The sequence below is a fragment of the Chenopodium album genome, chromosome 25 (genome assembly GCF_948465745.1).
Source record: "Chenopodium album chromosome 25, dcCheAlbu1.1, whole genome shotgun sequence".
Lineage (NCBI taxonomy): Eukaryota > Viridiplantae > Streptophyta > Magnoliopsida > Caryophyllales > Amaranthaceae > Chenopodium > Chenopodium album.
The window spans coordinates 1,124,644-1,151,349 of record NC_137858.1 but is presented as its reverse complement, the minus strand read 5'-3'; the positions used below and the strand labels follow the sequence as shown (position 1 = coordinate 1,151,349).

At 36.7% G+C, this 26,706-nt stretch overlaps 3 protein-coding genes and 1 pseudogene across 4 annotated transcripts; all 4 read right to left on the bottom strand.

The window, feature by feature from the left end:
• Nucleotides 1–211: 211 nt before the first annotated feature.
• On the bottom strand, nt 212–1,165 carry LOC145615690 (putative carboxylesterase 9 pseudogene; annotated as a pseudogene).
• Nucleotides 1,166–1,710: 545 nt separating this feature from the next.
• Nucleotides 1,711–3,456, bottom strand: LOC145614637 (putative carboxylesterase 8). The gene is made up of 2 exons (XM_081669699.1): nt 2,826–3,456; nt 1,711–2,295 (listed from the first exon to the last, which is right to left on the bottom strand). Exons 1-2 carry the CDS (start codon nt 3,373–3,375, stop codon nt 1,835–1,837), a joined length of 1,011 nt encoding a protein of 336 aa, XP_081525825.1. The 5' UTR covers nt 3,376–3,456; the 3' UTR covers nt 1,711–1,834.
• A 6,501-nt stretch (nt 3,457–9,957) lies between these two features.
• LOC145614804 (receptor-like serine/threonine-protein kinase At2g45590) lies at nt 9,958–13,820 on the bottom strand. Its single transcript, XM_081669869.1, has 2 exons — nt 11,471–13,820; nt 9,958–10,095 (listed from the first exon to the last, which is right to left on the bottom strand). The coding sequence occupies exons 1-2, from the start codon at nt 13,600–13,602 to the stop codon at nt 10,086–10,088; spliced, it is 2,142 nt and encodes a 713-aa protein (XP_081525995.1). The 5' UTR covers nt 13,603–13,820; the 3' UTR covers nt 9,958–10,085.
• A 2,879-nt stretch (nt 13,821–16,699) lies between these two features.
• On the bottom strand, nt 16,700–26,068 carry LOC145614310 (calcium-dependent lipid-binding protein-like). 2 transcript variants are annotated; one of them, XM_081669349.1, is made up of 12 exons: nt 25,943–26,068; nt 25,546–25,671; nt 24,374–24,475; nt 23,002–23,052; nt 21,880–22,000; nt 21,221–21,342; nt 20,974–21,072; nt 20,767–20,847; nt 20,562–20,647; nt 18,817–19,042; nt 18,050–18,214; nt 16,700–17,287 (listed from the first exon to the last, which is right to left on the bottom strand). In XM_081669349.1, the coding sequence occupies exons 2-12, from the start codon at nt 25,648–25,650 to the stop codon at nt 16,934–16,936; spliced, it is 1,512 nt and encodes a 503-aa protein (XP_081525475.1). In that variant the 5' UTR covers nt 25,651–25,671; nt 25,943–26,068; the 3' UTR covers nt 16,700–16,933. The 2 variants fall into 2 exon arrangements, with proteins under 2 accessions (XP_081525475.1, XP_081525474.1); XM_081669348.1 differs by lacking the exon at nt 25,943–26,068 and adding an exon at nt 25,839–25,940.
• Nucleotides 26,069–26,706: the final 638 nt, after the last annotated feature.

Here is a 26,706-nt window from a genome sequence, read left to right as displayed (position 1 = left end):
ACAACAGGGTTTTTCTTGTGTTGGTGGCTAGCTAATATTTAATCGTACACTTTTTACAAAACATAGTATGAAGAAAAGGAACAACAACAATGTCCCATGAAGGATATTATTACAACTTGGAAAATAATTGTTAACTAGGAGTGACATAAACACTAACATGAAACTCGAGGCAAGAATCGAGCTTTGGTTTGGTGCCTGTGAATTATAATTTCTATGCGACAAAATTCTTAAGCAGATACAAAATGTAAGAAGCTCGCTTTGCATCAACTATATCAATTCCATGAAATCCAACATCAAAATGAGCCTCAACTTTTGCACCACCATTAATTAACATGGTCACAAACTCTTGTTGTCTATCAATCATTGGATCCATACTATATCCAATCACCAAACACCTTCCTAATTTGCTTATCTTACTAATTATGTTAGGATCCTTCATAGGATTACAATACTTGTGATCTTTATTTGCTCCTTTAGGCAATGCTAATTCCCACAACAGATCCCAAGCTGGCAATGGACATAACTCATCACATGCATATTTCAACTCCGAGTTTGTCCTTCGACTTCCACTAAACATAGGCTGGTTTAGGATCATTCCAGAGATTGATAAAGGACTAAGATCAACATCCAAGGCCATAACGTGTGTGTTATATGTTATGTTCGCGCCATTCCCCCTCCCCCCTATATAAAACCTTGAGACGTCTCCAAACTCCTTTAGCCATTTTTCGCCATTGGGATCTACCAGTTGTTGTCGTACCCAAAAGAGTAAATCCATCGCGTCTTCATATGGTGCTGGTAATCTATGCTCTGGTGCTAACCGGTATGATAAGGATATAACTATACATGGAAGATCTCGCGCAACTTGTCCACATCTTTCATGACTGAAAACATCACCCACGCCATGACCAATCCACCCTCCATGATGAAAATAGGTCATAATGGGAAGTCTAGCAACACATCCATCATTTGCTGGTAATTTGGTGGGACAAAATATTCTAGCCCATACATTGTTTTCTTTGTTTATTGTTACATCCTTGGATGCCACTGCTTCTCCTACATCAGGGTTCGGATTTGCTTCCATTTGAGGCATTATATTAAACCGACATAGCGTGCCATCTTCATTCAGGGAGATCTTAAGGTGATCATATGGATTGAATTTTGACATTATTAATCAATAATGACACAATAAGCTAATAATCATCAAGTGATTAATTTGTTAATTAACATCTATGATCATGTTTTTCTATTCCATCCTTCTTCTATAGTTGCGTGATTAATTAGTTAGAAGGTTGGGCATGCTTCACGGATTAAATGATAACAAGCCACAAAATAGCATATGACTAATAAATGAAATTAAGTCTAAATTTATGCTGCTCATTTTATAGGATATGATTCTTCTAATTTCAAGAAGTTTTCTAATAATATGGAGTCTTGTTTAATTTTCAATTGTGTATGCTTTTGATATTGTTTGATTTACGGGCAACGTACAAAACTACTTCGCATTATTAGTGGAACATATCACTCTACCTCCATCCATTAAAATTCGTACCCAAGTCACTAAGCATATGCTATAGGACTCAGGCGAGGCGAGCCACACCTAGAGACTCACATCTCAATAGTGCAAATCACATAACGGTCACGATTACTACGTTAGACCTGTGTGGTATAATTTGTACACTTAGCACTAATATTTGTATATATAATCCGATACACATGCATAACCAACCCAACAAGCACTTATTTCGTATCAAAATAAAAGAGGGATAGAGATGGGAGTATATAATTCATACATAATTTATATCTATAAAACATTTAATCACACAATTTTGAAACCCTACATAATAGATCTTAGAGAAATATTAGACCCAACAAAATTCTTAACTTTATCAACCAAAGCTTGAGCCTTTTCAGGCACAAACAACTCCACAGCATGGTGTCCTCCTTCATCAAAATCAGCCACCACGTGCACTCCACGTGACTCTAACATCTTAGCAAATTCTTTCTGCCTGTCCACAAGTGGGTCCCCTCCATACCCGTTGACCAGGACCCTTGGTAGCCGTCCGATCTTATCAGTGTAAGAATTCTCAACCATTGGATTGCAAAATTCATGATTACGGTCAGCACCAACGGGCAGGGCAAGTGACCACATAACATCATTGGCTGGTAAAGGAACGATTTTGTCATCGGGTAGTCTTAATTCTGAGTCTGTTCTTTCTTCTCCTCCAAAATATGCTTGGTTTATTATTAACCCTTCTATCTTCATTGGTGATAGATCGTGATCTAATGTTCGCAAAGCTGCATATACATCAATTTATCATAAGTTATAAATGAACTACTATGCTAACATTTGCTCGTAAGCTATATACTTTTCTTTGTCCTTAACATATCACATTAAGATGCTATAAATCGAACTTTTAGTACGAATATATGTTACCTAATCTTTATGTATAATCTTGACAATAGAAAGTATGATGACTACAATGGGTGGATAACTAAAGATGTAAATACTAATACATTGAAAGGATATTTGTGACAATTTCTTAAAATTGATCACGGTTATAAGACCTATTAAAACAAGTTCGAGATCAAATTGAACCCAACCATGATACATGTCATAATTTATGTAGAATATGAAACTATGAGCCACCAAGTGATCATTTAGACCAAAATTAATTAACCTAATAGGTTTTTTTTTTTTTTTTTTCAAATATTCTTATGTAGATCTATCTTACTTTATCCGCACACGCACACGCACACGCACACGCACACGCAATCACACATTAAAATAATGTTACTTGATAGCACAGTAAATTCGAAAAATTAACCTGCATGGTAAGTAATATTGCCACCAGAACTACTACCCATAAGAAAACAACGCCCAAAATCAGCACACTCCTTCAACCAAGGATCACCACCTTCACTACTACCACAACTAACAGCTTGATCCCGAACCCACAAGATAGCCTCGACAGCATCATCATAGGCAGCAGGAAGCCGATTCTCCGGCGCCAACCGATAATCAACCGACACGAATACAGCAGGTATAGCAGCTGACATACGGTTGCAGGACTCATGAAAGAACACAGTACCAGCAGAGTAAAACACAAAACCACCCCCGTGAAAGTATATTATAACCGGTAGCTTGTTCGATGAGTCGATTTCTGCAGGCTTGAAAATGCGAAGGAAGGTTTTCTTGGTTTGATTAAGGGGAACATCCTTAGAAATTATTGTATGATTTTGATTAGTTTCAGGGTTATTGTCCTGTTTTTCTTGTTGTTTTAGTTGTTCAGTGGTTGGTACTAAGATTGTAGGGGTAAGTCTGGTAATTGTGCCATCTGGGTTTGGGGATATTTTCAGGAATTTGTATGGATCCATTTTTGGATTATATGAAAAGGATATGAAATTAAAAAATTAAAGATTTTCTGAAGTATGAAATGTATGAATGTGAAAGTGTATGAGGTTGGTTTTAAAAGCAGAGTTTTGAGGCATTGAATGAGAGGTAGGTTGGGAGGAGTTGTGCCACATTTTGAGCATTGTGACAAAGGCAGGTATAACCAACTTTATGTGCATTCAATTAATCGAGCTACTGCGTATTTACTCTATTGATACCGTTTGTGACTGATTGTGCTATGTCTGTATAGATCGGTCAGATTGGACAATGATGTAGATGGATTAATTTGATCCCGAAACTTATATATTTAAGACTTTACTAGCAAAACTAGCGGACTACCACCAGCTGATTAGTTGAATATAGCTATAGTAGGCTAGTAGCGTGGTGGTGGTAATTTAAGTACTCCGTATAGACTCTTGGAAGTAAATGTAGCAAAACCTCATTATTAACTAGCCGTCAACACAGTGTAGGAAGTAGGCTTTGATCAAGAACAATATCGACCAACACCTCATGTACTATTTACAAAGATTAAACCGAAATACAAAGGCTTACTTAGGTAAGTAGACGGCTTTAATTGACAACAATTGACATGTTATAGCGCGGGATGGATCCTCATTGGTCATTGTAAGTGAAAAACCGGTGGTATGTTTGACAAACATAATTTATGATTTCTCCTAATTCGATTCCCCCTTCTTTCATCCTAGTTAAATGGATGGTTCGGTAACTAAAGAGGATACTCATCACGCATTACGAATCATTTGATTGTATGCAAGATCTTATTAGGGGGCCGTTGGGTGTCCTATTCTGCAATCAAAGCTCAACAACCTCCAATCTCATCACCCCCATCATTTCTGGGTTTGATCCATTCACTAAGCATTTAATTGTTTGCCGTTATACCAGTAGGAGTTATAGCACTGCCACAACGCACTGGACAGTTCACCTTATACAGTTACACCTAATAAGTGTCCAATTAAATTTCTCTGGCAAATTACACGGACTACTCCGTAGTTAACTAAAAACAATGTGCTACGGAGCAGTACTATGTTATGGAGTAAATTATACTCCTCCAAAATTTATACGTAGTCAATTCCTGAAACCGAATTCGGAACTTGTAATACTATGTGTTTTCAAATCAGAAACTGGAACCGGTGTTTCCTGAAACCACAAGTTCCCAATCAGTTTGGGTTCAATTTAACCCCGATGTATGCAAATGTGTCCACGTCTTCACGAAAAAGAGCAATATACATTCTTGATAATTCACATAGCATTATCTTCTAACAATCCGTCTTCTACATGACAGCATAGTGTATCAGAGACTCACTCATTTACAAATCCATTGTCAATGAAGCTAAGCATGAAAGCCTGGAACTATGGACCTATACAGGCATAATAATAATACCAAGGACTGACCGCGGTAATCCAACTAATTTCCCACAAGGTCACTGCAGATGCAATATTAAGACCCACCAAGCACAAACATTGGTTCAGCATTGGGCAGCTTGACCACACCAAAGGTCGACGAATAAAGCAACATAACCATATGGAATATACCTCGCTTGGTGGTCAGTCAGATTCAACAAACATTCATCAGTTGAAAGTGAGGCTTAGTTGGGGCCTTGGGGTAGGGAGAGAAGGTAGTACAACCAACACTTCCACCAAATGTAATCCTGCACTGGATGATCCTTGTGTCCTTGCAAAATTCAATACTGATACATACTGCTATTGCCACATTGAAATGAAATGGATGCAAAATTTACAGTATAACATGTAAACCAGAGACAGGAACTTGAGCAGAAACACGCATATCACAATGTTCAGCACTTCCATGCCTCGACCCTTGTTTTGTGCACTTCCCATGTGAGCAAAACCATAAACCAGAAGAGCTAATTCCCCTTTTTATCAAAATGCTTCGACAACCAAGACATTGCAAATAAAAATAACCGCTTCACATATATTACCTAGAATCCTAGAAAAGTTACAAAAACCTATCCTGCTGTAATTAGAGGAAGCAGGAAAACAATGCTCCAGGATTGAAACCTACTCATCTGCAAGTATCTTTCCTATCTCAAAATAACTTCTTTCTGAAGGAAATAATCCGTGAGTATTGTATTCAGTTGATAGCCAATATATACACATTACAGCCTTAACATAAGGCACTAATTAAGCTAACAATAAGGAAAGTGCTAACTATACAATATTCTAGGCTATAAACATGGTAACTAAATTATGTACATTGACTTAAGATATATTTGAATAATATATCTTAACACACCCTCATAGTCTAAGCGGGAGGAGAACGAACACTTTGACTATCTTTAAAATCTTCAAAAAGCACACGAGGGAGCCCCTTTGTGAAAATATCTGCAATCTGGTGTCTAGAAGGAACATGTAGAACACGAACCTCACCCCGGGCTACCTTTTCTCGAACAAACAAAATATCCATCTCTATGTGTTTTGTTCGTTGATGTTGCACCGGATTGCCAGAAAGATAAATAGCACTTACATTGTCACAATACACCAATGTTGCCTTTTTAATCGGACAATGTAGCTCCAAAAGTAAGTTTCGAAGCCAACACGACTCGGAAACCACATTAGCAACGCCCCTGTACTCTGCCTCAGCACTAGACTTGGATAGAGTAGGTTGTCGTTTCGAGGACCAAGAAATCAAATTATCACCCAAATATACACAATATCCGGATGTGGAGCGTCTAGTATCCGGACACCCGGCCCAATCAGCATCTGTATATGAGACAAGAGAGGAAATAGATGATGGATACAGATGCAAGCCATGGTCAATAGTGCCCTGTATGTATCGAATAACCCGTTTGAGAGCAGCCATGTGACTCTCTTTCGGATCATGCATATGTAAGCAAACCTGTTGGACCGCATAAGATATATCCGGTCTAGTGAAAGTAAGGTATTGCAATGCTCCTGCAAGACTACGATACAATGTAGGAACGGCACAAGGTGAACCTGTAGAACTGTCCTTCGGTTTTACCTCAACGGGTGTAGCCGAAGGTTTACACGTAGCCATCCCTGCCCGGTCAATAATTTCCTCCGCATATTTGCGCTGTGACAAAAATAGTCCACCCTTATGTCTTGTCACTGCTATGCCAAGAAAATAATTAAGATGACCCAAGTCCTTCATAGCGAATTCCGAGCTAAAAAGGGACATAATAGAACGCCGCAGAAAATCAGAAGAAGCAAATAAGCCACATTTTTCCCTTGACGATAAATAAACAGGGAATTGTCACTCTTACTATTAGTAAAACCAATAGAGGCAACAAAATCTGCAAACCTCTTATACCACGCCCGGGGTGCCTGCTTAAGACCATATAAAGAGCCCCGTAATAAACACACATAATCAGGGTGAGTTTTATCACGGTACCCAAGGGGTTGATGCATATAGACTGTCTCCTGAAGTTCACCATGTAAGCGTTCTTAACATCAAGTTGATGGATCGACCAAGCTTTAGACAAAGCAAGGCTAAGAACAGTACGAATAGTAGCCGGTTTCACAACTGGGCTAAAAGTCTCCCCACAATCAATGTCAACCTGTTGTGTTTTGCCATCACCTACAAGACGGGCTTTATGCCTCTCAAAAGAACCGTCAGATTTCACCTTGTGAGTAAAAATCCACATAGAACGAATAACATTAACATCAGGTGGACGGGGCACCAACTCCCACGTCTTATTTTGAATAAGAGCATTAAATTCATCATCCATGGCCAATTTCCAATTCGGGTCACGAAGAGCAGAAATGGGGTTACGAGGTAAAGGGGATATCGTACCCTTAGTAGTTATAGCACTAAAATTAGTATATTTCGGATTAGGCTTAACTATACCATGTCTACTTCGTGTCACTATAGTAGGAGGAGGTGGCTGTGGTCGTGAATTTGGGGGTATGGGAGTTGGCGTGGATTGGGGAGGACTAGCAGCTGGCCCAACTGTTTGGGTAGGCCTCGTCTGGGCCGTGGCTGATTGAACAGGCCCACGGTCCAGCTAAGACCTATTCTGCCCATAAGTTGGCAGCGGGCTAGAGGAAGGAGATAGGGAAGGTGGGCTTGAAGCTCGAACTGGGCTGCCAAGAAGAGAGGTATGGCGCAGCCCAGTTAGAGGAGAAGGGGAAGAGTTGTCGTGGGCTGTTGTGGACGGCCCAGACAATTGAAGATGATGCATGATATATGGGCTAAGTCCCTCATCCAAGAAATCATAAGCATGAGAAGGGGGAGTATACAAATTAGCAAAAGGAAAGACACTCTCATCAAACACAACATGGCGGCTAATGATTATTTTATGAGAAGATAAATCATAGCATTTGTAACCCCTATGATTTGGTGGATAACCCAAAAAGACACAAGGTGTAGATCTAGGTTGTAATTTATTAATGGTAGTTGACGGAATTAAGGGGTAACATAAGCAACCAAAGACACGTAAGTGAGAATAAGAAGGTTCCTTATGATAGAGAACTTGGAGAGGAGACTTGTAATCTAGCAATTTACTTGGAAGAATATTATGAAGGTAAGTCGCCATTTGTAAAGCATGATGCCAAAAGGATGGGGGTAAAGAAGCATGAGCAAGAAGAGTTCGAATTATATTATTCAAAGATCTAATATTTCTCTCGGCTTTTCCATTTTGTGAGGAAGTATGTGGACATGAAAGACGGAAAGACATACCCTTAGACTCACATAATGCCCAAAATGGTCCATTATCATATTCCCTCCCATTATCACATTGAAATGTTTTAATAGGTCGTTCAAATTGAGTGTTTATAAATGCTTGAAATCCCAAGATTTTGTTAAAAACATCCGACTTTTTAGCTAAAGGGAAAGTCCACAAAAACTTAGAATAATCATCCAACACAAGCATATAATAACGATGACCCAATGAACTCAAAACCGGAGATGTCCAAAGATCACTATGAACAATATCAAAAGGCATAGAAGTAGTAGAATTCGAAGACATAAAAGGCAACTTAACATGTTTTCCAAGTACACATGAATGACAAACACGAGAACTAGAAGAGTGAGTACATTCAATGTTTTTATTGCTACTAAGAGTCTTTAAAATAGAAGAACCCGGGTGTCCCAAACGATCATGCCAAATAGAAGAAGATAAAGCTGTAAAGGTAGATGGAGAAGACTTTGAAAAAGTGCTAGTGAGTGGATAAAGGTCCCCTTGACTATCACATCTCATTATTGGCATCCCCGTCCGAAAATCCTTCACAGAAAAACCATAAGGGTCAAACTCAACAGACACACAATTATCGGTTGTAAATTTACGAACAGAAATTAGATTCTTAATGAGTTTGGGGGCATGAAGAACATTAGAAAGGGACAAAGGAGGGTTTGGGGAAGGTAAAACAGTATGACCACAACCACGAATCGGAATTGTATGACCACTACCAACAATAATACCATTATGATGATTGCTCAAATTAAAATAAGACGAGAGATTACCGTTGGAAGATTTCATATGAGAAGTGACACCGGTGTCCATGTACCATGAGGGATCGGGTTGTTGCAAAGTCATAGTGTGCAAGGCCGAGTCAATGTCCGTAGGAGCAAAAGAATTGGACTGGTGTGAAGCTGAGTAGACTTGCTGAGGTCGTGGTCCAAGATCGGGCTGTTGCTTCTGTGGGCCTGCTGGGCGAGCCCACCCTTGAGTTGGATAAGGGCAAGGTGGGGCCCATTGAGGAGTCCAACCCCAAGGAGTGTACTGCCCATATTGCTGGAGCTGCTGCCACGGGGGAGGAGGCATCCACGCCTGCTGCTGCTGCTGACCGGGACCACTGCCGGAGCCCTGGCCGCGACTGCCACCGCCGGTCTGACCACCAGAGCCACCCCGACCACCTGAGCCACCGCCGGATTGCTTGCGGTTACCGGATTTCCTCTGATTTTTATTTTTACCCCGAGAATTCCCGGAATCACCCCCTGAATTTGATGTTTCCCGTGGAGCACTCGCCACCATAGCCGACGCCGTAGCCGCCTGCTTCGCCAAACCAGCCTCCTCCAATGTAAGCATTGAACGAGCTTGATAAAAATGAGGTAGAGGATTGCTCTGCCTAATTAAAGTAGCAACACCATTGTAAGGTTCCGAGAGGCCCGAAACCAATTGAAGGACAAGGCGATTATTATCGACCGGTGCTCCAACATTTTTCAACTGATCGGAGAGGCTCTTAAGCCGCTGACAGTAAGCCGAAACGTTAGGGAAATCCTCCATATTGGTGTTGGAAAACTCTTGTTCAAGAGTTACGGCTCGGGAGTTTTGGTTGTCTTGGAAAATGTCACGCAAACGTTCCCAAGCGTCCTTCGCCGTTGATTCAGGTTCCATGATGGTATTCAAGAGGTCTCGCGAGATTGTAGAATAAATCCAGCCGAGCACAGTTGCATCCAAAATTGACCACATCTCTTTCTCCTCGTCCGTGGAAGGTGCAGGGGCCTTCTTCTTAGGAGTGATGATATGATGGAGAACCTTGTGAGATTTTGCGTGAACTTTAAAGAACTCCGCCCACATGGAGTATTCAACATTCTCCATTTCAAGAGTGACGGGAATGTTGATTTTGATATTAGGAACAGTCATGGCAGGGTGAAATTTGGAGTCAGTCATGACTGTGATTAGAAGAGGGAAGAAGAAGAAGAAGATAGGGAAGAAGAAGATGTGGGCGGATAGACTAGGTTGCAGCGGAAGTTAACCTAGGCAAATCTGATACCATGAAGGAAATAATCCGTGAGTATTGTATTCAGTTGATAGCCAATATATACACATTACAGCCTTAACATAAGGCACTAATTAAGCAAACAATAAGGAAAGTGCTAACTATACAATATTCTAGGCTATAAACGTGGTAACTAAATTATGTACATTGACTTAAGATATATTTGAATAATATATCTTAACACTTTCCCTGATAAGGGATCAAAGGGCACACACAATGGTCGTTTATCTAACAAAAGCCACAGTCTTTGTTTTAATGAACTCAATTACTTGGCAACATTAAGCACTAGTTAACTACCACTATTGCTATCTTTTGGATTAAGCTACCAAATACATGGTATGCTAGCTTCAACATTATTTCAAATTTTGCACTGAATGAACAGTACAACATATTTACTTCGATTACTACAGTGTCAGAATCAGTTAGCAGGGCAAACCAGAAAATAAAAGGGGGGGCAAACTCATAAAGACAATCAACATCAAGCAACAGATGTCATGGATGATGAATTCATTGTCAATTCTAGTTTTAACAGACTCAAAATCTAAAGGGTAAAATCTAAAGGGAGTTTTCCTTGCCTTTTTCTTTTTCCTAATGCAAATGTTAAAGATAAACAAAGTACGCTCACAAAAATTAGCAGCAATAGTTCATCAGCAGTAGCCACATAAGTAATGCTGAAAATAAATTATTCCTTATTAACTATGTCTGTCCTGTTAAATATTCTGTAGTTAATCCCAAGTTTCATATTTTGACCAGAAAGTACACTTCAAGACTTTAAGTTTACGCTAATGAACGCGAATAAGACGTTTATAGTTATCTAAATTAGCAAATGTGGGTCCAAATTGAACCATGTAACTAACATGATTGATAATGTAGCACAAAGGCTATCAGACAGAAAGAAAAAAATCGAAAAAACAGCAGGGCCCAATTGGTTTTGGTTATATATAAAAAGCAAGTTACTCAATTACATCTCCTCCTGCACTAAAAGATATGTGCTTGATGATTATGTCTTAACCACTTGGAAAGTGAAAGGCAATAACTTTACAGTTTACACTCACAAAAATGCATGGGATTCCTAACACAAATCAACCCCTAATCATGGCTTTCTAGATAATAGTCAATTTACAATGAGATAACTACTTTAGAAGTGCCATAATACAGTGCTAATAAGCAAAGTAGAAGTTATGGGTTGAAATTAAGGAGGATTTTCAACTTTTTTTCGATTTCCTTGTGTTATTATCTACAGAAAGATATGACTACATTGCAAAATGTCATACACAACAACAATTCATTCTATTGTCAATTAAATGAAACTCGACACTAGATTAAAAATAAAAATCGAGCTACAATTTAAACAAAACTCACCGTGCCTTCTTCCTTGACTTGAAGGGAAAATTTGAAGGCGGTGATGGAGAAAATTCAAACGGTAAATGGGGTGGCTCGGCCTCCCCGGTTAACATTTCTACTATCTCTTTCATGTTAGGCCGTTTACAGGGTGATCTCTGTAAACAGAGGAGTGCAATTGTGATACATAGCATTGTTTGGTCTTTATCCAACGACTGTATTGAAGAGTCTACAAGGTCTAATAGCTTGCCATTGTAAGCCAACTGCCTAGCCCAGGAAACCAAATTCGCCCTTTCAAATTCTGACATCGGAGAAGCCAATACTTGCAATGGTCGACGGCCTGAAATAATGACCAATACCAAAACACCAAAACTATACACATCACACTTTTCTGATAACTGTCCACCTCCACCATACTCAGGAGCAATATAACATACTGTCCCTCTCATACTAGGCGTGCTACTAATCCCACCACTTTTCGGTATTTCCCCACTAGCCCAATCTTGACTATGTTTCCGGCCACCCCGAAGCTCGCCACTCAATCCATCTAACCACCAATCAATACTCCCTAAGCTACCCCTACATTTCCTCCTTTTCTTCCTCTCAGGAGCAACAAAATCCTCATCCCTTTGCCACCACAATTCACCTCCATTACTCGATTCAGCCCCCGTCTTCTTCTTCTTACTATTACATTTACTCTTCTTAGTCAACTCCTCACAAAACTCCTCCTTCCACCACTCCCTTGGCCTCCTACTCTTCTCCCTCTTCCTCCTAAACTTATCCTCATCCATCGAAACCCGCCACCAATCCAACCTCTTCTTCTTCACCTTCTTCCCCTCAACTTTCTCCCCACAAACATTGACATCACCACTACCATTACAACCTAAACCAGCAACAATCCCTATCCCTCCTCCAATCAAATCAGAACTCTTAGGCCTCTCCTTCTTAATCTCACTCCCAATCCACTCCATCACATAATCCTTCACTCGCCCCGACTCCGATCCACCAACACCGCCATTCCCTCCCCCGCCACCATTATCCTGTTTCCACCACCAATAATCCCTCCCTGACCCCCCACCACCACCACCACCATTCTTCTTCTTCCCCCCTATTTTCCCACTCTCAACACTCATCTTATCCACCAAACTCTCCGGTAAACTACTCGCTCTTTCGAACCCGTCCGATGGCGAGGCCATCACATTACTCCCCACCGTAGTCGGCGACAACTCCACCTCCACCGTCGTAACCACACTCTCCGTCTCAACAATCGACCCAATTTCCTCCTCCAATTTCCCCACCTTATTATTACCCTCCTCACAATCATCATCATCAATCTCAACCAAAACCCTAGAATCATCCTCCCTCTCTTTCTCAACCCCATCTAAAATCGTAGCTAACCCAAAATCCCCCAATTTCGCATTAAACCCTTCATCCAACAACACATTACTTGGTTTAACATCACCATGAACAACAGCAGTAGGTCCACAATTATAATGCAAATAATACAAAGCTCTAGCAACATCAAGTATTACCTTATACCGTTTCTCCCAAATCGAAAGTTCTACACACTTACTATCTAGAAGCTTCTCCTGCAAGCTTCCATTCACCATTAATTCATACACCAGAAGCTTCCTCTCTCCTCCACCACCACCACCGCCGCCACTTTCTCCGGTGAGAACTCGCCGTCTTCCTCCGCCGCAAGAGTAACCCAGAACTTGAACCAGAAACGGCGATCCAACAGTGGAGATTACACGATTTGCGAGGGAAATCTCGTTGTGAAACTCACGTTCACCTTGGATAGTTCCAGAAGTTTCCATTACTTTCACGGCGACATTCTCGCCGGAGTTAGGGAGTGTAGCACGGTAGACAGAACCAAACCCACCTTGTCCGAGATGATGAGAGAGAGAGAAAGAGGAGGTTGATTTTCTGAGGAGAGAGAAAGAGAATCGCCGGAGCTCCGGCGGAGTTTCTCGCCGGCGGTGAGCTTCTCTCTCCTCATCAAACGGCGTCGTACGGCGGCTCAGAGTGAGTTTCCGGTAGAGAATAACGATGACAATAACGACGGTGAAAACGACGGCGCCGGCGACGGCGATGAGAGGGATAAAGTGACGGGAGATAGCATGGTGCGGCGGTGAAGGTTGCCGGGATGGCATAGTTGTAAATAAAAGGAAGTTTAAGGGTAGAAGTTAAAGATGAAATCGGATTAAAGTCATCGGAAGATTGAGGTAGAGAGAGAAAGATTAAAGTGACGGGAGTAGGAGGGAGGAGAAATGGTGACAGACGGAAGAAGTGAAGTTATAATTACGTTGTGTCTTGCATTGGATTCTAGCTTTATTATTTTGCGGGAAGCTGGTAATGGTGGTGGAGTATTTAATGTCATTTTGGAAGGTTTTGACTTGATTTTTTATTTATTTTTATTTTTGAAAAATAAAAAGAGGTGAATTTTAAAGAATATTTTTTGAAAAGTGGGTGAAAATCAACACTATAATCTGGACTATATTTTGAAATACAATTGACTATTAACTGAATATATTGTTCTTTATTTTGTGTATTACCTAATTTTTGTAATTTTCATTGGTTTTTTTTGGACAAATTAGGAAAATGGATTTTTTTGATACGATACAAGATGTAATAAATATAAGGGAGATTTTATTCCATCTATTTCTTCTAATAAAATACATACAGTGTAACTAAATCTTTGCAATATAAAGGATTTTATTCCCTAAAAAACTAAATAAGTCTACCATTAGTATAATATGTCAACCATAATTATCAATTTTTAAGATAGAATGAAAACTTACTTATCTTGCAGTGGCATGAAACACCACACATGAAACATTAGGTCATGTTCATGTTTACATTCTATCCCAAGTTAACAGGCTCGACTATCAAAGATCATCCTTTCCATTACTGTAATTGACTACATACCATTGAAATAGAACATTTTTACGCAATACGTAGTATTGAGCTATAAATTATTGCTTGTTTGATTGACAATTACATAAATCAAAATTCTTGAGCTAATATGATACGAACATATTGGAGTACGTACCGTAATGCTAATTTAACAATTTAACCTAATGGTCTTTTAAGCAAGATTAATTTGGTGATTGAATTATGATTAGTCTAATATAGAATGCCACGCTCCAATGAGGTAGCAGAATTGCAGGTGGGTAGACTTTGAAAAATCACGTGATGAAACCTTTAAACAGGTCAAAACTGAACTATTCCAACACTATCTTTAGTTTGACAAAATCTACAAGACTTTTGATAATATTAAGGCGTATAACGCGCTCCAAGTATCGCGTGTAATAACGTGCTTTGTAGTTTAGCATTTGTCTTGTTAGTTGTTGGTGTTATACGATGATTGTGAAATATCAATGGAAATTGCGCCAACTTGCATGTGCCTAGTGGATGAAATTGCAAGCATAACCCATGAACTATGTTTGATTCAATTGATTACATGCCATTTTAAATAAAATTATTAATGGTAAGTGTCCTATTAGGTTGAAATATTAGCCTAAAATAGATTGCTTCATAGGAAAACTATAATTTTAATGTTATATACAAAATTTTACCACTAATGTAAGCAACTAAGCAATGCTTTTTTGTTAACTTAAGGAGTACGGAGTATATAATATGGAGTACAAGTATATTATGTTTGATAGGAAAAGATGTTACTTCGTACGATTTTAGGGCCTATTTTCTTCAACTTAATTTCAATTCAGTTTAGTTCAGCTTCAACTCCAATCAGTTAGGTTAAGTTTAGTTCAGTTCACTTTCTAATTTCCTTCTCTCATAAACAATTCATTTCAACTCTATTTAGTTTAGTTTAGTTCAATTTAGTTCAATTCAGCTCTACTCAATTGAGTTCAGCTCAATTTAATAAATCAAAACAGACCCTTAATCACAACAATTGAATGACAAAACTTATTAATATGCATAAGTTTTGCTATGTGTTTTTTTTTATTATTATTTTTTATGCATAACTCTTGATATGTGTAACAGTGTAAGTACATAAATCCTATGTAAAAGAAAAAAAAAAAAAAGAAGGTAATATTAGGAAAATAAACATGATAACATATTTTCTTGGTATATTAGTACATGCGGTTTAATCAAATAAACTATGTTAAAAGTGTTATACATTTAAAAGTGTCTCAATTAATTTTATTCACCTTTTACTCTTTTAGGCTTTTAAAGGTTGTAAAATACAGAGTAAAAACAAATGGGTTGGGAGTTTTCTTTTTTCCCTTGCATAATACATTTATACGGAGTAATAATTGATGGATTTAGAATGAAGAGAGACAAAGGGTAACCATAAGACAATATATCAAAAATAATACGGAGCATTTTGGAAAAAAACAAATAACAAAGAAAATGGGAACATTTTTAAAAGGTAAAAGTAGAGTACAAAATTAAAAATTATAGAATACGGAGTAAACAAGTATGAAAATCAAAAGTCAACATATTTGTTGCAATAAATTATTTAGATGTATAACGGAAGTAAAATGACAAGAGCTACCAGTATAAAAAAAATAATAAGAATTTTGACTTAAGAAAAGATGCAAAAACAAAAGTAAAAGGGATGATGATGATGGACAAAAATTAGAGAAGAGAGATAACAAGGTCGAAAAGCAAAGATCCAAAAAACTAGTACAATTTGGAGATACCTTGATAATGATATTGTCATATTGATATTGAATCTCTTGTGTAATAAAAAATAAAAAATATTGAATCCCTAAAAGACAAACAATAGTACTCGTGTGAAATATGACAGCCTATACTATACTCTATGGATTTATTTGATTCGTCTACACTCTACTCCATCTTTTTACGGAGTACCTTTTAGGATAATGTTTAAATGTCAACATAAGGAGTACTCCCCTTTTATTTACATTAACCTTTCTCATTTCATCAGGATCCCAACAAGAAAGGTAAAAAATAAATAAAAATAATAAAGTAATCCTTCCATTTTTTTAATTGACACATTAATTTTAATGCATAAATATGAAGGAAAAAAAAAATATATAGGGTTTATAGATAATATGGTTAGAAAAATAGATTACTTGTTTCAAAAAAAAAAAAAAAAAAAAAAAAAAGAATGCAATATGAGAGAATTAGAGAAACAATAATGTCCAAGCAGGACTCATGGTGCTAGAGGCAAGTATTGGAAGTCTTGCAAAAACATGTACTAGAGCAAACTTAGGAAGCTCAGCCTAAAATCAGATGCCCATATTCAAATCCAGCAAAAGTTAATACTTTGAATCATTTCATATTATACATATTATTGTTCATTTTTCATGCACCCAAACAGGAGGTGGAAAAAAAAAAAAAAAAAAGTATGCGTTGAAGAAAGTTCTGTGCAACAAATGCTAAAATTTCCTATTAACATTTTTTTAAAAACTATTACAAAAAAAATAAAAAGAAGCTAAAATACACTCTGGTCGAATTCACCTGAAAACTACTGATTCTATTTGCAAACAACTACTGGGATTTCATGCTACCGTTTTCCTGGCTCAAAGGTGTAGTTGAGCCACTCCTCCTGCTAGCAGAATGCCCAGTAATTGTCCTCCCCATGAATCTCCCAGCTTTGCTCAGGCCACTTCCCACGGCTCCGAAACCTGACCCAACAAGCCCAACGCCAGCTCCAACACCAGCTCCAACACCGCTTCCCACCATTCCGATCCCAGATCCAACAAATGATGCGGCTCCATCAAGTGCATCCACAGTGCTCCCAATGACACCAGCTTCCTTCATCTTCTTTTTCTCCTCAGCCATCAATTTCTCTGCTTCCAAGGCAGCTAATTGCTCTTCTTTGTTAAATGGATGATACATCACCTAAAGATAGACCAATATATAAATTCTCATTAATTCCTAGCAATATCACATTTTCACATGTAATTCTAACCATAAGATATTAAAGAAGCTAGCAGATTCATCATCAACACATGCCACAAAGGATTGGTAACTTATGAATAACTACTTAACTAGTCATGCATAACAGGGCAACATAAATTTCTAATGGGAGGAGGAACTAAGAGTTAAATGGGATTGTAATAATCTACGAACTTGGTGATGTAGGGGAGAAAAAACAAAAAGGTGATACCAAGAAGAGGACAATGGACATCTAGTATTCAAACTTTAGAATCACTATTTTCATACCCAGAGAACTAGACATATCATAATGCCCCCAAAGCATGCAAGTGAATACCTAAAAGCATATACCAACTTATCATGTAAACCCAACACTGTCACTGAACAATTACTCAATACACAATGGAAATGTCCTCTTCCTCTCCCTTCCATCTCCTTTCCCCAGCCACCACACAAGTACACAATCACCCCATTTCCCCACCTCCCTAGCTGCTAGCTGTCGGCTGCTGCACAAGCCCCTGCACCCACCTGACCACAATCCTACCCCAACTTTAAAAAAAAAAAAAAGATTCCACATACACAAGCTGCATCACATAAACTGGGTAATATAACTCAAAAATATAAAAACAAATAAAATCAGCACAAGTGTACATGCAAAAATCAGCTGTCAAATTAAAGAACCATAAAAGTAAGCATAAGAATAATCTTTCAAGTAAATTGTGGCACCTTGAGTGTAATAGTTCCTCTGTCCTTCTTATCTTTCACCTTAGTCATATCAAGTGACGGTGTCAATCTTAGTTCAACTTCTTTAGGACTATCAGGTTCCAGATCAAAGAGAGGCAATTTTGTAATACCAAGTTTCTTGTCTTGCCCAATATCCTTGTCAAATACCTGCATGAGGAAACAAATCGCTCCCCGTTATTTATAGCAATTGTCAAATACTTTTACAAAGTTGAAAATAGTCTACCTATCAGCTAAAGATTGACTAAAACCAAACGTTTAATTACACTTTTCAAGATGCTAACCGCAGGTAAAATGTTGCCCTATTTTAATGAACATGGTGTCAAGACCAATGTACAAAAAACTAATACAAAGTTCGTACTTCAAAACTTAAATGCAACCAACACCTAAATTATAACCCAAGTGCAAGTTACCATGAAATGAGAAAAGGCTGCCAAAGCAAGATGTACCGTTGTACCAACATTTAACGTCACTAAAAGTTGTTGAATGAGTTTAATAAAGGTTGAAAAGGGTTAGCTAGAAACCTTGCAAGAACTTAAGCTATCTTATCCAGCTACATAAATTCACATTTTGTCATTATTTAAGATTTAAGCAATAAATTCACAAAACAGTGAATCATTACTATTTGTCAATATATTTAAACTTAATGGTACACCTCAAGTAGAGTTTTATATGGGATAGTAGCACCAGGAAAGCAGAATGACAAAAACTCACATAAAAAGAAAGTGGAGATGGAAGGAGAAAATTCAAACCTCAATGATAAGTGACTGTGTCTCCTTGTCCTCTGCAATCACTTCAAAAGTTTCATTCCAAACTGGATTGAGATTGTCTTCGACAACCTTTGTCTTAACCTTGAAAAGTGGACGAATATGCACAACTGTATAGGGATCTGACTTCCCAATTAATTCCTTGTTCTTCAAATCATTGGCTTTCACAACTGTCACGGTCAACTTGCCTTGGGGTTTAAGCTCCAATTCACTGCAGAAAAACCAGCGATAAGATATAGCTTAATTAAAAGATATAGTGAGAGAATGAGGGAGAGGAGCTAAGAGACCCATAATTAAAGAAACAACATCAACACAATGTGAGAGGGAGATGAAGAAACCTAGGAAAGTTGAATTACTCAATTGACAAAAGACTGATCTGAGAATGTTCAACTATTTAGGGATAGCTTTTCATCAGAAAATTACATCATAGAAGCAAACAAAATCCCACAACATAAAAACATATTGCACCACAATGAGAACCTATTTACTATTTGATAGAGATTGGAAATGAAAGAAATCTTAAACAATTAAAACCAATTAATAAAAAACTCAGCTAATTCTAATTATGATTCATCACATTCAACTGAGAAAATACATAGCACATAGGTCCTATTTACAAATGAAAATGAGCAGGAGGGAATATCCTAAATCATAATCTTAGTATTAGGAAACTAGAAGGTAAAACCACATACTTAAGCCATATATAACTGATTAAAGCAAGATATGTGACAGGACATATGCGATAACTAATAGATTTTAAATTCGATCTTCAACAATTGGGAAGGAGACAGGACATACGCGATAACTAATTCACTATTAAGTGCAACCTTGGATCATCTGCTCCCATATATAATGTGGAAACAAAAAGAGGTGGAAGAGATATGCTGGACCTAATAGTTTGCCATCAAAAAGCTACTCGAGAAGTCATAGTTTAAAAGATACAGTATGTAAGCGCCCCCCCCCCCCCCCCCCCCAACAACAACCACTCATCTACAACTTGCCCAACCAAAATTCTATATTCACTAATTCACAAGGCAAGGGACTAGATAACATGTAAGGCTTTTTTGAGAGTAAAATTTTAAGGTTATTATGAGAGGGTCTTTCCCAATTCAATCACTTAGAAAAAAATATATAAGTGAAAATTTAATCATTATTATGAGAAGGATTGATGTGACCCATACAGTCTTTATATACGATGATTCTTAACTACCTTCAACATAATGACATGCATCTTAGCACATTCTGCCTCAGTTAACTCTCCTCCATGCTGGTTTCGATATCTCATGCTAATATTTCTGTCTCTTTATTCTCTTTACAATTTAAACTTACAAGTTATAATATAACCCATAACACTCTTATCTGTTCAAATTTTCAAAAACATTAACATCACACTTCTAGTCTCCAAGACCAAGCTAAGACACCAGAAACGGCTGCAGAGACAAGTACAACATCCCTTCTCTTTCAAAGTACTACAAGCCACAATTGATAACATCGTGACAACTACAAATCTAACAGCATAAAACAGGACAATTATCTGAATATATAGTGAACATCCGACTTTAGCACCCTCACATTGTAAATTCTATCAAAGCACACATGTAAACAGATGGAAAGCAACAGATTAAGATTGAAATTCAAAAGAATCTTCACACCTACAACTTTATTTTAACTATTGCAGGCTCCCATACATAAGCCAAAACAAATCAGGACAATAATAAGTTTATTATTACCTTGTATCCACTGGAATTCCACCGATTGGAACAACGATCCTATGAGGCCATTGCAGTGTATCAGTTACAATTGTGTTCACTGTATCCTGCACAATTGAACACAAAGAACATATTCAAGTGTTCAGCTACAGCATCTTCAGTTTAATACTAGGAATTCATATTTACATTAGAATTACCAAAAGATCAAATGATAAAGCTTGCTTACATCAATCATGTCAGAAATACCAGGTAGAGCTGTTAGACTCCCACCAACCGCTTTTAGAGTATAATCAATTCGAGGCTTTGGCTGGTCAAAATTAAGATGAACACCATTCAGTTTAAAAACCCTTAAAAAGAATCAATAAAATAAATATACGCTGTAATAAGTTCCAAACAAGGTCTACAAAAAAGGGAAATGAACAGGCTGATGTACATCTGAAAGTAGAGCAACAACAACAGCAGAAATGCAGGGAATCTCTTCGGCCAGTTGGAAAATGACACGGACAACCGTAAAAACTTGAAGATCTTTGAACTGCAACCACAAACAAGCGATGGCCAAATGAGATAACATTTGGGAATGTAAATGAGCAAGGAATGCAATAAACTTTATAAATCGGGAAAGGAATACAGAAAATAGGGAGCAAAGAGGAAGCAATCATTCAAAAAAGGCACCAACTGACCTGAATAGGAATAGAAGCAACTAGTGCAGCTTCAACACCTATAATGATGTTAGGGTCACCACCCCATCGAAGGTCAATATCCATGACTATTTGACTCTTCTGAAAGCTCTGGACACGTATACCTGCAGTGGTTGAGCAAATGTATGTAAGCATACTCAAAATAATATAAATGAAGCACCTTAATTACACCAGACTAGATAAAGGCGGAGGCACAATTATCCAGAACTCAAGAAAGGGTACATATAGCCCAAAAGCACTCCTTAACAACATTCCCATCAATATCATTTGATCATTTCCTTCTACTGCGAACAGTGGAACTCACAGGCTAACAAGCATTCAAAGATAGAGCAAATTATTTTACTATAGAAATCAGCAAATTGCTTCCATATGATTGCAAAAGTCATCCATGAAAAAGCAATCCTCGACAAATCACTTAAAATTATTCTAACATTTCAACATACTATCTATACACAATTTTACACGTAAATTAAATAAACACATTATAACTTAAATTCTATTAGCACCAACATCAACAATATGTGTCTTGCGCTCTTGCATGATTAGAACTGGAAAAAATTAACTTAAGAAATAACATATCACAAATCCCCTCAAAATTAAAGGATCAGATGATTGAACAAAATCAATTTGTTAAAATATACCTTCTATTTTAGGGGCAACGGTACCAAGAGTGAGTTTAGTGAACTTCATTGAAGTTATTCCAGGAGGACGATATTCTTCCAGAAGTGGTTCGACAGACTCCCTTATTATCAGCTCTGCTGCCTGAGAATAATTCAGAAATACATAACTCATTTTAAAAAATTATTATAAAAAATAAATAAATAAATAACAAAAAAAAAAAAAAAAAAAAAAAAAAAAGAAGAAGAAGAAAGACTTCAGGTGGCAAAAAGGAAAGGCTGGCTCTCTCCTTATAGATTCTGGGCACAAACACCAGAATATCCAAATTCTTTTTCATAGCTTATGGAAATTCAGTACATATTTAAAAAGACCATAGAAATCCAAGTGATAGAAAATTCATAAGAATCACAACACAGTGATCAGTGATGGCCCAATATCTAAAATAACCACAATTGTTTTATACTTAAAGCTGTGGTTATAATGAAGAACTCATTCCAAGGTTACAGAGTTCATACTAATGTCACCCTATCATACAAGATTCAAACCAATGGATGGGACCATAACTTAATTGCATATAAACATAAATTGTCAGCCTGAATTTGCTAGGAGAGGCATCTCTTGATTTGAAAAAACACTAGTACATGCCACTTTACTGAAAATAAGTGAAGAATAATGTAGATAGGGATTTAGTTAAGCCTGTTATAAGTTAATAAGTTTTATAACATTTACAAAAAATAGTTAAAGACCCTAGAAAAAAAAAAACTATTTTGGTGGTTGGAAAGATATGGGATAATAGCATTAAATATCTCCAGTTTTGAGCACATACAGCACAAAGCCATAACTAAGTGTTTTATTGCACAGACACCAGTGCCCTTCCACACCTTCCCAGCTACCTCCTCCCATAATGTGTAATATTATAATATTATCACTCAACTGTTGGGTCAATGCTTCAATGCATGGATGGAAAAAAAAACCCTCGTAAAAATCCTTAGGCTCGCGAAAATCAAATTCATCGAAAATCAGCCAAATAACTGTAAGCCAGTCATTCACAAGCCTTACTCGGTTACTCCCCTCCCCCTAACCCAGATAGAGAAAAGTGCAGAGGCTTTCATTCATTATCAATTATAATGCATGAAAGAACTTACATCAGCTATATACGGCCACAACTTGTTCAGCTGCTTGTTCAGCCATTTCACCTGAAAAAACATCAAGATAGTAATTCAGCCTGCTTTCAACCATAAAAAGTTTTTGTGACATCTCTTCAATGAAGATCATCAATGAATAAATTCTCTATCTTCATAATTTAGCATTTTGATCTTTCTACACTACAGTGGCGGATCCAGGAATCCTAACTAGGGGTAGCACTGGACAATTAAAAAAATATAACGTTGTTGTAACGTAACGTAATATAATCAGCCAAACAAACTATGTTAAATTTTGGATATAATGCGTTGTGTAACCGTATTATTATTAACAATCAAATTCAAACATTTATATCGACAAGTTTTTTATTTTTCTTACAAATAATTTATATTCCAGATATCGATTATACTATGATAAATTTTTCACCTATTTATTATTTTAGTTTGTAAGTCAAAGCTGCATATGAATATATAGAAAACTTTGTTATAAATTTTTCCTTGTGCATGTATGCTAATGTAAATTTTGAGTGAAAATATCTTTGATAATAAAAAATTATAACAATTGAATATTAGTAAATTTTTAGTTGAGACGATTCCAACAAATATCCACACGACTATATTTATTCTGATGTGTAAATCACAAACATTAGTCGGAGTGAATTAGATGACTTGTGTTAAAAGTCAAAACATTTCATATACTTAAACATAGATGGAGTATGTTTTTTTATATTCATTTTAGTGTAAATTATCTGATCATACTAATATAAACAAGATATAATAATGGCCAAATAAATGCAATAAATATTGTATAATGAAATTGAGAAGAATGTCATCGAATATAACGGAGAGAGTATTTCATATTAATAAAAGGATTGTTTATAAAAGGTGTTAAAACTAAAAAAATAAAAAATAAAAAAAAATCTTGGAAACATAGTAATAGTTTATCCTTGTGTTGAAAATAGAGGAAAGTGGAAATTCGTTCATTGGGTTAAAAGCAAAAAAATATGGTAAGGAGTCTCGAACCCCTGACCTTGAAACTCACATAACACTCCTTACACCTCCCTTACCAGTAAAGCAATGCCGAAGATATCAAAGATAAATACAGATTCTAATCTTTATATAAATATAATGGGCGCTTTTTTCATAAAAACTGATTTTTTTTTTTTTTTTTTTTTTTTTTTTTTTTTTTTTTTTTTTTTTTGTGGGGTAGCACGTGTCCCCCTAGGCTTCTACGTGGATCCGCCACTGCTACACTATGTTGATAGGAGTAGAGATTGAAAGTAATAACATATAGGAGCATAGAAAAAAAATATATGACAACTTGCATCTATGTTTAAGAGTAAAAGGAGGCAAAAGAAGATTATCAAAGTAGAACCTGCTCAAAAACAGGAAAAGATATCCACTCCGGAAAACTTTCACCACAAATTTTCTTCAACTCTTCTCTGCCAAGGGAGGCAAGAACCTTAATGTCAGCTGCCTGCATGACAATGGAAGCAAATACAGAATCACTCAAATAGACAATGCCAAAATCCTGACAGCCAGTTTTTTAAAAAAAACCTGAACATCTAAGTATAATTATACTCGAGGAGCATCATCAGTCAAGAGCAGTTCCACTAAGAACCAAAACACAAGTAAATAACACCAAGAGACAGCATCATGTCAAAGTTTCAAGTATATATATTGCATAGACATATAGCTTTATACCATATAGGAGTAATAAACAGATCCAGGCATAAGTTCATAACTAAACCACAAGTATAGCAAACATTCTGACTCGTCAGTCAATATTTATAAAGGGTTTCCAGCAAGCTATTAAGAGTAGAGTAATTTATCATGCAACCTTAGCAATCACTAGAGAGATGAATGTGGTTTAAAAACCTAGATGCTCTCATTTCATAAAACTACAATCACAACAGAAACCCATTAAATTTCCTGCCAAGGCAAGGTTGGGAAGTCTAGACATTCGCAGTTTCTGCCTCTAATCAGTCAAAAACTATACCTAGAATCGACAATCAACATTTCACATAGTATGACTAACAAAGTATTGAGACGTGATAGCAAATTCCATTCACTACAGAGAGTCCCACTATTCACTAATCAGCTGTCAACTACACCATACACATGAAAAAGAAATCCTCAGAACCTAAAATACTCGAAGCAGCCCTCTTTCATCAAAACACAGCTACCTCTCTAACCCCAATATACAGAACAAATTTAGTACTTTACAGATTATTTTATCCAAGTCCTAAACCTATCTATGCTCAAAATAAGTGTGCAAATTTTAAGTTTTGGTATGCAGCACAAGAAACAATTTCACCCTAATCCCACAATTCAATTTGAATAAAAAATAAAAATCCATATAAGAAAAACCTCAAATTAGAAAGAAACTAAACAAAATCCAGAACAAATAGAAGGCTAAATGTTCAACCTAAAATCATCAATCAACAAAAAAAATAAAAAAAATAAAAAAAAAAAAACTCAGTAAATTTCAAAAACCAAAAACCTAAACACAGGAGAGATAAAATAGTCATGGAGATGAAATAAAACCTTGGCAATTCTTTTATTGCTTCGATGCTGCATCATCCGATGCCAACCAGCCATCAATCCGATCCCAACTATTACACCCAACATCATCCCCGAAATCAAACCCATTTTTCCCACCTATAATTTTCCCTGCAAATTCAAACAAACAAAAACCCAGAAAAAATCATGAAACAAACAAAAAAATTGAACAAAAATTCAACCAAAAATCACATCAAACCAAATTAACAATACCCAGATGAGGAAAACAAAAAAAAAAAAAAAAAAATCACGAAAAAAAAGGGGTAATAAAAAATTACAAAAATGAGAGATTAATAAGGAATAATTATGAAAAAATCAAATAACGGATCAAAAAGGGTAACTGAAATGGTGTAATAAATGAGAGGGTTTTGAGAGTAATTACTGGGAATTAATATAATTGGAAGAAGACAGAAGTTGATGAGATTTATGGGATGATTTCGTTATCAAAGTGGACCTGGGATAATCTGAAAAACTTGAGATTAAAATGGTAGTGAATTTAATTAGTTGATAATAATCACAACAAAGTAATTAACCCGCTAAAAAGATGAAGTTGGAGTTTGTGATTGCCATTAACAATGCTATCAACCTCTTAAGACAAAATCGTGGCGTAGCGTCAACCTGCAGGAAAGAAACACCCGGTGTTTGGGAATTGTTTTCAGTAATAAAAAAATATACAAACTGTCACTTTTATTTTTATTTTTTTTTTAAAACTTTTTCTACAATAAATATTTTAATTACTACGTAGTGTCTTAAAAATCCACTTTTACAAGTGTTTTTTGGATTAACATGTTGAGTAAAAAAAGGTTTATTTCTTTTGGTTGAAATGGTCATTACACAAAACTTGGTAGCTATCTTTAATTGCAGTTAAGATCAGGTTAATTGATACTTGTAATATTTAATTTATAGAATTTGAAGTCTCTTTTAATTGTAAGTTTCACTTAACCTTTTGCTATTTTAAGTTGGGTTTGGTTTGATCAATTTATTGTTTTGTGTATATTTTAGGTCATTTGTAACATGCTAAGAAGGGTTAAGTCAATCGGTTTCATTTTAATTATGTACTTCGTACTACGTATGTATTATGTGACTGGCCCAAACCATTAGTTTTAATTTATAAAATTTGGAGAGCTCGACCTAATCTAACCTAGT

Coding starts and splice junctions, on each gene's coding strand:
- LOC145614804 (XM_081669869.1), bottom strand. CDS start 13,602: ATGCCATCCCGGCAACCTTCACCGCCGCACCATGCTATCTCCCGTCAC.
- LOC145614637 (XM_081669699.1), bottom strand. CDS start 3,375: ATGGATCCATACAAATTCCTGAAAATATCCCCAAACCCAGATGGCACA. Junction 2,296..2,825: donor CAATATTACTTACCATGCAG/GTTAATTTTTCG, acceptor ATGTATATGCAG/CTTTGCGAACATTAGATCAC.
- LOC145614310 (XM_081669349.1), bottom strand. CDS start 25,650: ATGGGTTTGATTTCGGGGATGATGTTGGGTGTAATAGTTGGGATCGGA. Junction 21,073..21,220: donor TTGCTTCTATTCCTATTCAG/GTCAGTTGGTGC, acceptor TTGTGGTTGCAG/TTCAAAGATCTTCAAGTTTT. Junction 19,043..20,561: donor GGAATTCCAGTGGATACAAG/GTAATAATAAAC, acceptor GTTTTTCTGCAG/TGAATTGGAGCTTAAACCCC.